Genomic DNA, 13,556 nt, shown 5'->3' with positions numbered 1-13,556 from the left:
AAGAAAAAAACCCCTTTATTTCACAAATACAGTGTCTGCTAAGATGATTTCCATGAACTTTTCTCTACAGGGTTTACATGGCAAACCAGGCCCCAGAGGACAGCGAGGACCAACAGTATGTACTTTCACTTTGCTTTCCAATATTAATTGCCTCCACTAAACTGTAAAGAATTATTCTGATTTGATTATAGTATCCAATAGTTATCATCAAGTGCATCTCTGTTAAATTGACAGGGTCCAAGAGGCTCAAGAGGTCCTAGAGGTCCCACTGGCAAACCAGGTCCTAAGGTAATTGTCAAGCACTCTGTATAGATTGGCTGCAGGCTATTTATTTTAACTAAAATAGAGGTCTAATCTTTTAACATGTTGTCTTTCCTTTCTAGGGTACTGCAGGCAATGATGGTCCTCCTGGCCCACCAGGTGAAAGGGTATGTGAAAGCTATTTATGTACATGTTGTTCTTTCCACTAACTAGGAGGGTGATTTGAGGAGGGGGTGTTGTTTTATTTTTAGTTCTCCGTCGCATGTCTTTGCCCTTCTTTGAGCAGAGTACCAAGAAGTAACAAAACACTTCAAATGATGCTTTTCAGAAAGCAATGAGCTGAATTTTGCTGAAAGCTTCTTCCATCTGCAACTCAGTTTCGTACATACAGGACACAGAGAATACATGTGCACTTTCTATTTATACCCATGCACTTCATGTATATCGATGCAAATTTCAGTTGTACTTACCAGCTTCTGCTCTTACGAATGCCCCATTTACTGCAGCTTGTTTATGGGATTTACAAATGACTCGGGCTACCTCCAGAAGCTTCTTTGTTGAAGCACCTGATCTTTTTCTGTTCTGATCAGCTGAGAATTCCCTTCAACCTAATTTCTGCATGCTTGAGAAATCCTATTGTGCTTGCTAAAATAAAATTTTCTGCTTGCTAATATCTTACCAATCAGTAACCAAATCCATTATACAGTCGGCCCATTACATAGTAGTATATAGAAAGACAATATTAATAAATCAGATTTGCAATAGCAGCACTTGTTAAAACCAGCTGAGCTAGTTTGTGAGGACATGCTTTCTGCCAAAGTATTTTGTAAAGCTGAAGAGACTATTCTTCTGTAGTCTTGTTTCACTAAAGTGCTAACCTATTCATGTAGAGAATCTATAAATACTTCCTCAGCACCCACCCCCAAGTTCCAGTGTTCTCCACAAGTCTTACTCTTCAGGAGTGACCTCCTTTTGCATTTTCCCCTACTCCGTAATGTCACTGTGTTACACTGTTTCCTTGCTGAATGTGTGCACATTTGGTGTAAAAATACTGGCAGAACAACAGCAAAGTGGTTTTGCTAGAATGACTAAGCAAACTGAAAAAGGAAAAATTACTATAGGATCAGACCACATGGTTTGATTGTGTTGTTTACTGGAGATAAGGACATCCATGCAACTAATGATAATAAGAGCATGGCATGAGTGTGTTCTGGAAATCTCAAATTTTCACTTTGTGTGTCTGCAGAAAAAAATAAAGGTTAATTTTGTGTTGTTTCTCCTTAGCAGTTGTGAGTAGTAATAAAAAAAGTTTTCACTTACTAAAAACCTTTCATGCTTTTACCTCCTTTATTCCTGAAGCAGAATGTTGCTTAACTGTCCAAGAGACCTCGTTAGTGATCAGGACAGTGATTCCTGGAGTAAGGAGGAGAAGTAGTGTAGAACAGAAGGGAAGTTGAGAACTGGAAGACTGGAGTGTAGCCAGTAAATACGGAAGGCAACACTCCAAGGGATGCTGCAGCGAGAAGTTGAAAGTGCCTCTATATCAAGCAAAAGACAATGTACCAAGTGAAACATGGACAGCAGGACAAAGTGGAAAGTTTGGGTGAAACAGAAATGATGTGTGACAAGTAGAAAGAGACACAGGGGCAGGAAACTGGGATTCAAAAGAAGAATGAGTTTACTAGGATGCTGGATGTAAAGAACTAGGCATAGTCCAAGAAAGGAATGCTAGGTTGTTTGACACTGTGGAGGAACATCAGAGATACTCTACCAGACGGTCAGTAGCAGAGCCTCATGAAGGAGGAGTTTGTGCTCCAAGAGGTTATGAGGAAACAAAATTGTGTGGAGACTGAAAACAGTGAGCAGATCAATCTAAGATGAAGGCATCCCTGAAGAGAAATTGATTAGATCAAAGAGATGAAGAACCTCAGAGCACCACATCTCATATCACTTGTGCAATATAAGTGTGAGGTATTTATTTACTTCCCAGTAGGGGTGAGTGTGAGCCATAAACCAAAACACTCATTTCTACTCCACTGAGACTATTTCTGGTACCAGATATGTAAGTATTAAATAATCCGTACCCTTAAAATGAAATTTGATGACAAAAAAGAAAATGTAATTTTGATAACATGCTGGTAGTGTTCTAGTGGTTTTTCTCACTTTTTCCTCGCTTTATCTGTCAGTCCAGTGACTTGAAATCTGCAAGCCATATTGTGAATAAAAAAAATGCAGATCTTTTCCTTAAAAAGCTTCAAGATGTGAGGGTCAGTACAGTTGGAATTTATGAGAAAAAAGGTGCAACTAACAGTAAAACATAGAAAACAATGTTTTTTACTCACAGTTGATTTCTACTCTATTATGCACAGTTTCAGGGGTCAAATGCAGAAATACATTATATAAGCACTTTTTTTTTTTTTTCCTTACTGCATTCCTCTACAGACAGTATTGTTCAAGAAATCCTTTTGGGGGGAAATCCCATATTGCTTTTTCAGGCAATTAAATGTCTACATGAATTGTTGCTACCAGTATTTATCACAGTGGAGCTGAGGCTTTATACTTACAATCAGACATTATCTACAGAGTTCATAGACTTTATAACTGAAGTGCATATATTTTATCATCTAAGCAAACTTTTTAATCCAGTGTCATAAAAGCCTGAGTAAAACTTCACTTGTTTTGTTACATTTATACTAGGGACCACAAGGGCCTCAAGGACCTGTTGGATTCCCCGGACCAAAGGGACCTCCAGTAAGTATCTTTCTAATGAACTATGTGCAACAGTAGGAACATTATTTTTCTTTTGGTTTTCTGAAGTGACTATTTGGAGATTTATGTAAGGGATGGTTTATGTATAGATTGCAAACATGTTTATTGAGCTACAGAGCTAACACAAGAAGTCACATATTCAAAATGATCATGGGTACAGCATGTATTACATTCAGCATACTATATTAAACTGCAACTCTTGTAGTATGTTGATGCCAATGTCCAGATGACAGACTGAGAATAGGTGAAATAGTACTCTGCTGGTGTATCTTTTCTTTTAACAATGGATTAATTGAGGAAAAAATTGAAGAGGAAAGAGACATTCATTAGTAGTAGAAATGTACAGAACTAATAGTACCTTTGAGCTGCGGCTTAGATTAGTTATACTGCTCTTCCAGTATGTTTCTGCTCATGTAGAGTAAGCACAAAAGCATCAAACTGCCTGTGATTTTTTTTTTACCCATGCATTTTTTTATTTTTATGTCCATTGCCGAAACTGGAATTCCATCAAACACTCTTGTCATGCTTAGTTTTGCGTTAACTGAGTCATTAAGCAAAGAAAAATGGAAGTTTAGGTTCTTCCCATGATTTCTGAATTTACTGAAATCCATTTTGAACATGCATGCGTAAAGGAGGATGCAAAGAAAATGTATGATTAAAATTATAGTTAGCTGATATAAGAGCAGTTGAGCTGTACTGAGGACTAGTCTAGGAAAAAAAAACCAAACAAAACCAAGATCAGAGGTTCTTACAGCTAATTCCATGCTTTTTTTTTTTTTTTCTGAATTAAGAATGGCTAAGAAATTATTTATGTATCCTACAATTTCAGGGTCCACCTGGAAAAGATGGCTTGCCTGGGCATCCAGGGCAGCGGGGTGAAACTGTAAGTGAATTTACTCTACTGTGTTAGTGTTCTCAACCTCCAAAGGTCATGATTATGTGATCAAAACTAAAGAAACAGAGCCAATACAGAAAAGGGGAAGAGGCAGAGACTGTAGTTTTCTTATGGCCTAGAGAAGGCCCAGATCAAATCTTACCAAAGTATATAAAACCTGAAGGGAGAAGAAGATGGAAGCAGGCTCTTTTCAACGGTGCCCAGTGACAGGACAAGAGGCAATGAAACATAGAAGGTTCCATCTGTACATAGTAATCCCTTTTTTCACTGTGTAGGTGACTGAGCATTGGAACAGATTGCTGAGAGAGGTTGAAGATACTCCTGGGCAGCCAACTGTCAGTGGCCCTACTTGAGCAGGACAGCTGGACAAATGACCTCCCAAGGTCATTTCCAACCTCAACTGTTCTATGATTTGATGATTTCTTGATTTCATTCATGACTAGAAAAGAAAGATGCAACATACAATGGAACTATGGACTCTTTTACTGTGTGATGTTTGGGCCAGGTCCCTCTGGGTTTAATCAATACCACAGTTCTCTAATTTTGTGTCTCCTTTGGCTTTAGTAGGGTTAGACTGATAATAAACTTGAGTGCAAATTCATAAATGCATTAAATAAAATGAAGCTTTTCATTAGCATTGTTTTCTGACCTATGTATATATATATTTGGCCCAGAATTATTTAAAAAGTATTTATCCCCCCATGGGTTCTCAAGTAAATGGGAAAACCAGATTAAAAAAACCCAACCAAACAAAAAAAAAAAAAAAAACAAAACCAAAGAAAAAGTAGACTTGTTGATTTTATTTTTTTTTATATGAACATTTCCATTTCTGATTTTAAAGAAATGTATAAATCAGAAAACTTTCATTTCACCCAAGGTCTTAAGAATTCTGTTTCTTAGTTAGGCGTATATCTCATTAAAGTTTAGTGGTGCATGTGAGCATTAGAGCAATAAGGGAATTAGGCTAAAAGATGTAGTCAAGCTTAACAAATTAGAGAGCCAGATTCCCAGATTGCACTCTGTAGCTTGCTTATGGAATAATAAGCATATGCTGACAGCAACTGAGGTAAGTATTAGTGGAGAACAGGCTACAGCTATTTCCCTCAGTAAACCTTATGGACTTTGAAGAACTGCCATTGTTTGCTGAAATTCTAGACATAGGAACAATGATAGCATGATAAATAATTTGGAATATAAATGTAGGAATAAACTAGGTACTGAAAACAAGTATTAAGCTAGTTTGTCCTTAGAAGTGTTTCTCAATTTCAGTGATATCAATCTTGGGCTGCCAGGAGGCATCAGCTGCAGAGATTATTAGATGGTCTAGTGTTACGCAAAGTGTTTCATGTCTGTGAAAGGATAAAATAGAAATATACTAGCTGTTTCATCTACTGGAATTAATCAAGGACCTTCTTCTTACTACAGTAAACTCAATTTTATTACGTTATCTTTCCAGAAAATAACAAAAGAAGAAAGAGACTAGTTTGGCACTTAAAAACACCTGCATGAGACATTAATGTAAATTTTTTAATGCTAAATAGTTTAGATGAACCCATGGGATGTTCAGGTCTTCTTGAATGTTTGCTGCTGAAATTTCCTTTGCTTATTACTACTTTTACAAAGCTGAATCTGTAGGGATAATAAGTTGGTGACATAAGAGAAAGCAAAGTACTAAAACCATCATTAACATCAAGAATCATTGAATGTACTTCAAAGTATCAATTCATTATGCAAATCTGGAAATAGCAGATCTTCTCAAGATAATTTCAGGACATGAGTAATACTCAACATTCCTATGTCTTCCCTTACAGTAGGCTTCGGAAGAAGCTTTGACTGAGTAAATGAAGGGACACGAATGATTCCACCTGTATCGGTTCTGATTTTCGGCCCTTAGAACAAAGGGGTACTTTTGTATTTGTTTTTAGTTTGAATCATTTCAGAGGTCTGAGAGAGAGTGCCTAAAACAGTTATTTGCCAGACTGAACCAGGATAACGTCTGGATGGCAGCAAGAAGAGAATCAGATTGAGGAAGGTTGGAAAAAGCTTAAACCACACCTGATGTAATGGGGCAGCTGTCATTGAGACTGTGCCCAGAGGAATGCTGAGCAGGACCCAATGTTTGTAAGGAATATGGGCCAGATGACACCTTTTATTACACAGGTGAGCAGAGTAGGAGGCAGATAGTCTGTTAGGCACGGTATACTATGTGGAACCCCAGCTGTGATACAGCAGTGAATTCACTCTCCTAACTTGATGCAGCAACACACTTCCAATATTTGAAAGAAATAATTTAGCATGTTTCAAAGATACATTAAACAGTACTATTAAGAGAGGTAGTCACTCAGCTTATTGGCAAGTTTTGTACTGAAGTCAGGAGCCACTGATGAGAAAATACAAATTCGGTAAAATTTGCCAGTGTGGTGAAAAACTGTCCCCAAAACATTACATTTATCCTCTCTGCTTCCCAGTTTCTGTCATCATATCAATTTCTCATTAACTTGATTCTTTTTTGTGGCACTCATGCTGCATTTTTTACCATATCTGTATAATCTTAATCTTCCCTGGATCACTGTTTCTTTTCATTTTCTTTCTGTCTAACCTCTCCTTTATCTTTAATGCCTCTCCAATTTAATCCACCATCTGTGTCTTGCCTTAAAAAGCATTTGTGTGTCTGGCTTTATGACTCATAATGTGTATATGTACAAATGGATTTTCAGCTGTCTTTTAGCTGCATCATTTATGCATTCAGACTCACCTCATCAAGTTCACCTAGAGATACCTGTAAAATTGACTGGACTTTCTACTGTTGTGTCACCTCAGAGAGATTCAAACTGATATAAGAAAGATTAATCAGTGTTTCACTTCAAAAAATACACGAGAACAAATAATTTCTCATTGTTACATCCTGAAGAGAAGGATTGTGTGGCGTGGAATTTCTCTTTTTCCTCTTCAACACAGACAAGAATTATTCTCTTCTCTGTCTTGTCCTTGGTAACATAGTATTTTGTAATTATTTCACAGGGTTTTCAAGGAAAAACTGGTCCTCCTGGTCCTGGTGGTGTTGTTGGCCCTCAGGTACATCATTCAATTTCACAGTAACTTCATAAGTCCAATGTTTAATGGTTATATTATGGCTAAGGCAGTTGCTAATGGTGTATTAAAAGAACTATATTGATGGTTATATTAACTTCTGTAACAAATGCTGCATAACAATTTTAGAAAGGTGTATTTAATAATCATCAGTGATTCCATAAAATACACAAATGATGGGGTTACCTTTCCACTTCCATTTTGTGTTTTTTCTTCATGAGAACTCAAGAAGGCAGAGTTGTCTACCATAAAATAGTTTAGGAAGAACAAAATGACATGTTCACGTAGCATGAGCAGCAGGTCAAAGGATGTGATCCTGCCCCTTTACTCTGCTCTTGTGAGACCCCACTTACAGCACTGTGTGCAGTTCTGGTGTCCTCAACATAAGAAGGACAAGGAGTTGTTGGAGAAAATCCAGAGAAGGCCATGAGGACGATCAGGGGCTGGAGCACCTCCTGTATGAAGACAGGCTGAGAAAGTTGGGGCTGTTCAGCCTGGAGAAGAGAAGCTGCGTGGAGACCTCATAGAAGCTTCTGGTGTCTGAAGTGGGCTACAAGGATGCTGGAGAGGGACTCTTCATCAGGAACTGTAGCAATAGGACAAGGGGTGATGATTTCAAACTTAAACAGGGAAAGTTCAGGTCAGATCTAAGGGTTACTGTGAGGGTGGTGAGGCACTAGAACAGGTTGCCCAAAGAAGTGGTAAATGCTCCATCCCTGGCATTTTTCAAGGCCAGGTTAGACAGAGCCCTGGGTGACATTAGTCAGTGTGAGGTGTCCCTGGCCCATGGCAGGGCATTGGAACTAAATGGTCTTAAGGTCTTTTACAACCCAAACCAGTCTATGTTTTTATGATTCTCTGTGGCTTTCTTGTCAGAGGCCAAACTTCAGTCACTTTTAGATTGTGGACAAATTCACTGTCAAAACTGCATTATTTGCAACAAAATCAAGCATTTGGATTGCATGAGCCTTTTTAGGTAATTCCCTCAGTGAAGATTTTCGGTTAGTGAATCTAAAGAGGTATCTTTCAACATTTCCACCGTCCAATTCATATTATTCAGAAAAACAGAAGTACAGATAGTGTTTCAAGACAAGCATAGTGCATTTCCTTCCTGTGTCCTTTTTGTAACCTCCCCCTATACATGGATGCACACTGTGTTTTAAGGCTTCACTGCTTAAGGAGCAAGGACGCTATTTTAGTCTTTGGAAGCTGTACAGATGTGTCTACAGGCAGAATGCAGTGAAAGATTTATTTTATAGGACAAAGATACTTTGTAAGTCAGCTTTGCCTGGAGGGAAGGGTGAGGATGTATGCTAACCAATGGTAATACCGATTTGTAACAGATGCTCATAACAGCTGGATGTTAAGAATCTGCTTCTCCCCACCTTCCACCCCCAAGGCATTCATTACCTTGAGGTGACTAACTTTTTACTTTTGTGCTTAGGGTCCTACTGGTGAGACTGGCCCAATTGGTGAAAGAGGTCATCCAGGTCCTCCTGGTCCACCAGGTGAACAAGGCCTCCCAGGTGCTGCAGGAAAAGAAGGTGCTAAGGTATGATGTTGCTTTGGAAAACAAATTAGAAGGGACAGGTAAATTGCTGACAGTCTCATATTTTAAATCATCCTGCAGAACATGCAGAATAAAATCAGAACATACAGTATAATATCACAGTTTGCACATTTCACTCAGAAAGATTCTGAAGTCTGGAGAATTCCAGTTTTGGAGCTGTGTCCGCTTACACTGAAATAATGAGAATTCCTTTGAGCCAATAACATGTATTTTTATCATAAAAAGACAGTTTACATATATGTCATGGTTTAATTCCAGCTGGCAACTTAAGCCCATCACACAGGGATGGGGGAGACAATCAGAAGAGTAAAAGTGAAAAAACTCACGGGTTGAGGTAAAGACAGTTTAATAAGTAAAGCAAAAGCCATGCACACAAGCAAAGCAAAACAAGGAATTAATTCACTTCTTTGTAATGACAGGCAGGTGTTCAGCCATCCCCAGGAAAGCAGGGCTCCATTATGCATAACTTGAGAAGGAAAATGCCATAACATGCCACATCCCCTCCTTCCTTCTTCTCCCAGCTTTATATGCTGAGCATGATACCAGATGGTATGGAATATCCCTTGGGTCAGTTGGGGTCAGCTGTGTCCTCTCCCAACTCCTTGTCCATCCCTCAGCCTGCTTGCTGGTGGCATGGTGTGAGAAGCAGAAAAGGCTTTGGCTCTGTCTAAGCACTGCTTAGCAGTAACTGAAACACCCCTGTGTTTGCAACACTGTTTTCAGCACAAATCCAAACTGCAGCCCCATACTAGCTACCATGAGAAAAAACCTAGGTATCCATCCAAAACCAGCACACTATACATAGTAATGACATGTTCATACTAAGGCATTATTACGAACATTGTCATTTAAAGTAGGAGGTTTAGTACTGGCTAAAAGGCAAATTTAACCCCTTACTGTTCAGTCACCATTGTGGCACAAGACAAATGCTGCGTATCTTAGTTGTTATATATATATTTTTAATCTTCTATTTTTAGTAAGCATTGTAAATTTTTAGTGAATGTGTCTTTAAGCATATTTTTATGGCTTTCTGTGATATTTATATTCTATAACTAATACTGTATTTTTAATTTAACTGTAGTGACAGACTGTTTTATTGGGTGAATTGGTGGGGGCATAATCTTTTTTGTCATTACTGTAACTAGGATCTGGTATTTCATTTTCATCATTCATTTAATGACTAATATAAGCATTTTAAACATTCTTTTAATCAAAATGTAATATGTTTCCAAGGGTGACCCAGGCCCTCAAGGCATTCCTGGGAAAGATGGACCAGCAGGTCTTCGCGGTTTCCCTGGAGAGAGAGGCCTTCCAGGTGCTCAGGTATGATATAAGCACTAGAACAATTGACATGATGTTTTTAAATACAAGAAAACAATGGATTAACTCTTTATTTTCATGGAACCTTGTCCTGTGCTGAAAGATGAATGCAACAGAACAAACATCAAGCATCCAGCATTGTTAAGTATCATTGGCTATATAAGTAAAAACAAATTTATTCAGTTTCTTGTCTTTTGATTTCTACATTCTTCTATTTATGTATTGCAGAAATAACCCTTGAACTTCCCAGTGTAAGAGAAAAGCTTTTTTTTCCCCTTTTTTCATTTTTTTAGGGTCCAGCTGGTTTGAAAGGAGGGGAAGGCCCACAAGGCCCACCTGGCCCACTTGTAAGTAAACATAATAACTTCATGGAAATAGAAACAGTATTATTAACAGTTTTTTCTTCTTTACATGCTGTGATGTTTTCATCAACACAGTCTGTAAACCAGTAGATAGATGTAATTTGAAGTGATCAATAATTATTTTCTACTAATTACACACTAACATTCAAGGAGTGTGAAGGTTATGAACATCTGAAGCCTTCTGCTAGCAGTAGGCATGGGATTTATTTGTTGCTCAGTACTTGGCACTTAACTCCTTATTGAGATGAAAGAGGTCTTCCATACTGGAAAATCTGTGGGTAGTCAGTAGTGGATTGATGCTGTTGTGGTGGGTTTACTTGGCTGCACACCAGGTGCCCACCAGGCTGCTCTTATCAGTTCCTCTTCTTACCTGGATGGGAGGAGAAAGAATACAACAAAAGGCTCATGAGTTAAGATAAAGACAGGGAGATCACTCAGCAATTACTCTTACAGGCAAAACAGACTCAACTTGGGGAAATGAATTTAATTTATTACTGATCAAGTCAGAGGAGGAGAATGAGAAATAAAAACAGATCTTAAAAACACCATCCCCACACCCCTCCCTTCTTCCCAGGCTGAACTTTGTTCCCAAATTCTCCATTTCTTTCCCTAAAGTGGCACAGGGGGACAGGGAATGGGGGTTGTGGTCAGTTCATCACACATTCTGTCTGCTATTCCTTTCTTCTCATGCTCTTCCCCTGCTCCAGAATGGGGTGACACCCACAGGAGACACCCACAGTCTTCCAGGAACTTCTCCCACAGGGGTCCTTCCCATGTGCTACAGTTCTTCATGATCTGTTCCACTGTGGGTCCCTTCCACAGGGTGCAGCCCTTGAGTAACAGGCTGCTCCAGCATAGTTTCCCTGTGGGGTCACAGCTCCTGCCAGCAAACCTGCTCCAGTATGGGCTCCTTTGCCCACGGGGCTACAGGACAAGGGTAATCCAGGAGCTTCCTCTGAAACATGCTTCCCACTGGGTCATAGCCTCCTTTGGGCACCCACCTTCTCTGGCACGGGGTCCTCCATGTGTTGCAGGTGGATATTGTCTCCCTTGTAACCTCCCCAGGCTGCAGGTGGATACCCACTCCACAGTTAACCTCCATGAGCTGCAGGGAGGCAGCCTGACTCTCCATGGTCTTTGACCACAGGCTGCAGGGAATTTCTGCTCTGGTGCTTCCTCTCCGCCTTCTTCACTTACCTTGGTGTCTGCAGGGTTGTATGTCTCACACTTTCTCACTCCTCTTTCTGATTGCAATTGCTCTTGCCAAATTTTTCTTTTTTTCCCTCCTTCTTAACTATGTTATCCCAGAGACACTGCTAGTGTCACTGATAGGGTTGGCCTTGGCCAGCAGCAGGTCCATCTCAGAGCCAGCTGGCATTGGCCATTGGTACTGGTCACAGGGGAAACTTATCACATCTTCTCACAGAAGTCACCCCTGCAGCCCTTCCTCCCACCCCCCAGATCTTGCCACATAAACCCAATACATCTTTGTTCCTTTGTGAAGTGCAGTTCACTTATGCAGTTGACCTGCATAATGTTAAAAAATACTCCTGGTGTTGTGCAGTCACATAAACTGCATTCACTACATTTGCACCCTTATTACTGCATCTAATATTTGGAACCATATACCAGGCTATATGTAAGAATAAAAAGAATCATCTTTTTAACTCATTGTGAAACAGATTGGTTTTGTTTAGATTTGGGTAGCAGAACTTTCCAGCCGTAAAGAATAAAACTGATAAATATTCTCCTCTTTAGTAATTTCTAGATGACTGGGAAATGTCACCCAACCTATTTCTTTCTACCACTGTTTTACAATTTCTTACTTATTTGATATCTTAAAACGAACAAACAAACAAACAAAAAACCAACAAAAAGCAAGCCCAAAAAAGTTTGAAGACAGTCCTCTCAGAATCTGTTGAGATTGTTCACGCAAGAGTTTGGAGATCTCAACATATTTAAAGAAGATAAAAGATCTTAATCCTATTTTGAAGTGCTTTAAATTTGGTACAGAGAATGACTTCGGGATGATTATTTTAGCCAGAGCATCCACACTGATAAAAATATTTTTCAATGAAAGTTTAGATTCTGCAGTAAAAGGGAGAAATTGTAGAGCAAGCTTAAGAATTTTGGTAAAGTATAATGAGCATTGTAAAAAAAAAAATCTTATTTTGGAAAACAGTAACATGCAACTCGAAATCTTCCATAGAAATCCATGGGAAAATAGATCATGCAAGAATATGAGAATGGCTTATTAGCAATATCATTTCATGAATTGAAAAAAAATGATGCATTATACAATTGCTTTAGAGTTTTTACGATGATCAAAACCATCCATTGCTTTCAAGACTTTATCTTAACTGTACTTCTTGAGTGAACCATGCTTATAGTAAGGATCAGTGAAGCCATTAAAAGTTATGTTTGCTTGGCTAATAACAGCTATGTAAAATCATGTCATTCAGTAATATTCCCTCTCAACATTTTAAACTCAACATAGGCATAAAAATGTATTTGCCAACTTTTTGTAGTTACAGTTTTTTCTTTCTGATTATGATGGAAAAGCAGTGATATGTACTCATTCCTCAAAACAGTAAATTATTCTCCCTTGAGCAGTGTGACTAGGCTTTTCCTAGATGGTCATGTGCTCAAGAGTTTTTTACATTTAGGTTCTTGTTTCATGTTTGGACTTTTATTTATACCTCTGCTGCCTTTTTTCACTTCAGTTTCTGATAGTCATCTGCTGGAAGTATTTGAAGTAGGGTATGCTTAAGTTGCCTGTTCTCTGTTGTCATTTTTTTATGCAAGTTTTTCAAGGATGCACTGGTATTCAAAACATGGTACAGTTATTCCCAAATGTCAATTGTGTAGATTTTGACAGTCATCTTGTCAACTTATTTCTTTCATTCAGTGCAATTGTAGTAAAAAAAATATCAGCACAGCTATTCCTGGTAGACAAAAAAGTAATGCAATTCTGTGTATTTCAACAATAAAGCTCTCTTCTGTCCCTGCAAATCATATTGAGATAGGAATGCATGAAACAAGAACGAAAAACCCAAACCATAATATAAGGTTCTTGATTTTGGATATTTTTCTACACTATTGGAAAAGATCTGCTGTAGCATACTTTTAAGCTTTACTTCTTGATTTCTTAATACTTGGTAGTCAAATTCTTAAAATTAATTATTGAATTCATAATGCTTTTAAGCTGTTATTCTTTAAATGAAGAACTTGCATTTTTGCTTTACAATTCTCCTTAACACCACGCACTATGTATACATTCCCGAACGGC

The 13,556-nt window shown here is 38.5% G+C and overlaps 1 protein-coding gene across 3 annotated transcripts in view; it reads left to right on the top strand.

The window, feature by feature from the left end:
• The window catches only part of COL11A1 (collagen type XI alpha 1 chain), a gene marked incomplete at both ends in the record, with an annotated part of 166,972 nt that overhangs the window by 97,842 nt on the left and 55,574 nt on the right, over window positions 1-13,556 (top strand). For all 3 annotated transcript variants that reach the window (XM_080623762.1, XM_080623763.1, XM_080623764.1), the window contains 9 exons: window positions 71-115; window positions 235-288; window positions 384-428; window positions 2,959-3,012; window positions 3,860-3,913; window positions 6,947-7,000; window positions 8,460-8,567; window positions 9,819-9,908; window positions 10,199-10,252. In XM_080623762.1, the coding sequence (XP_080479888.1) occupies window positions 71-115; window positions 235-288; window positions 384-428; window positions 2,959-3,012; window positions 3,860-3,913; window positions 6,947-7,000; window positions 8,460-8,567; window positions 9,819-9,908; window positions 10,199-10,252 (558 nt within the window). The remainder of the gene's footprint in view (window positions 1-70; window positions 116-234; window positions 289-383; window positions 429-2,958; window positions 3,013-3,859; window positions 3,914-6,946; window positions 7,001-8,459; window positions 8,568-9,818; window positions 9,909-10,198; window positions 10,253-13,556) is intronic.

Source organism: Psittacula echo (assembly GCF_963264785.1).
Source record: "Psittacula echo genome assembly, chromosome: 7".
Classification (NCBI taxonomy): Eukaryota; Metazoa; Chordata; class Aves; order Psittaciformes; family Psittacidae; genus Psittacula; species Psittacula echo.
The sequence above is the reverse complement of the archived record's forward strand: the minus strand, read 5'-3'. Positions and strand labels throughout refer to the sequence as shown.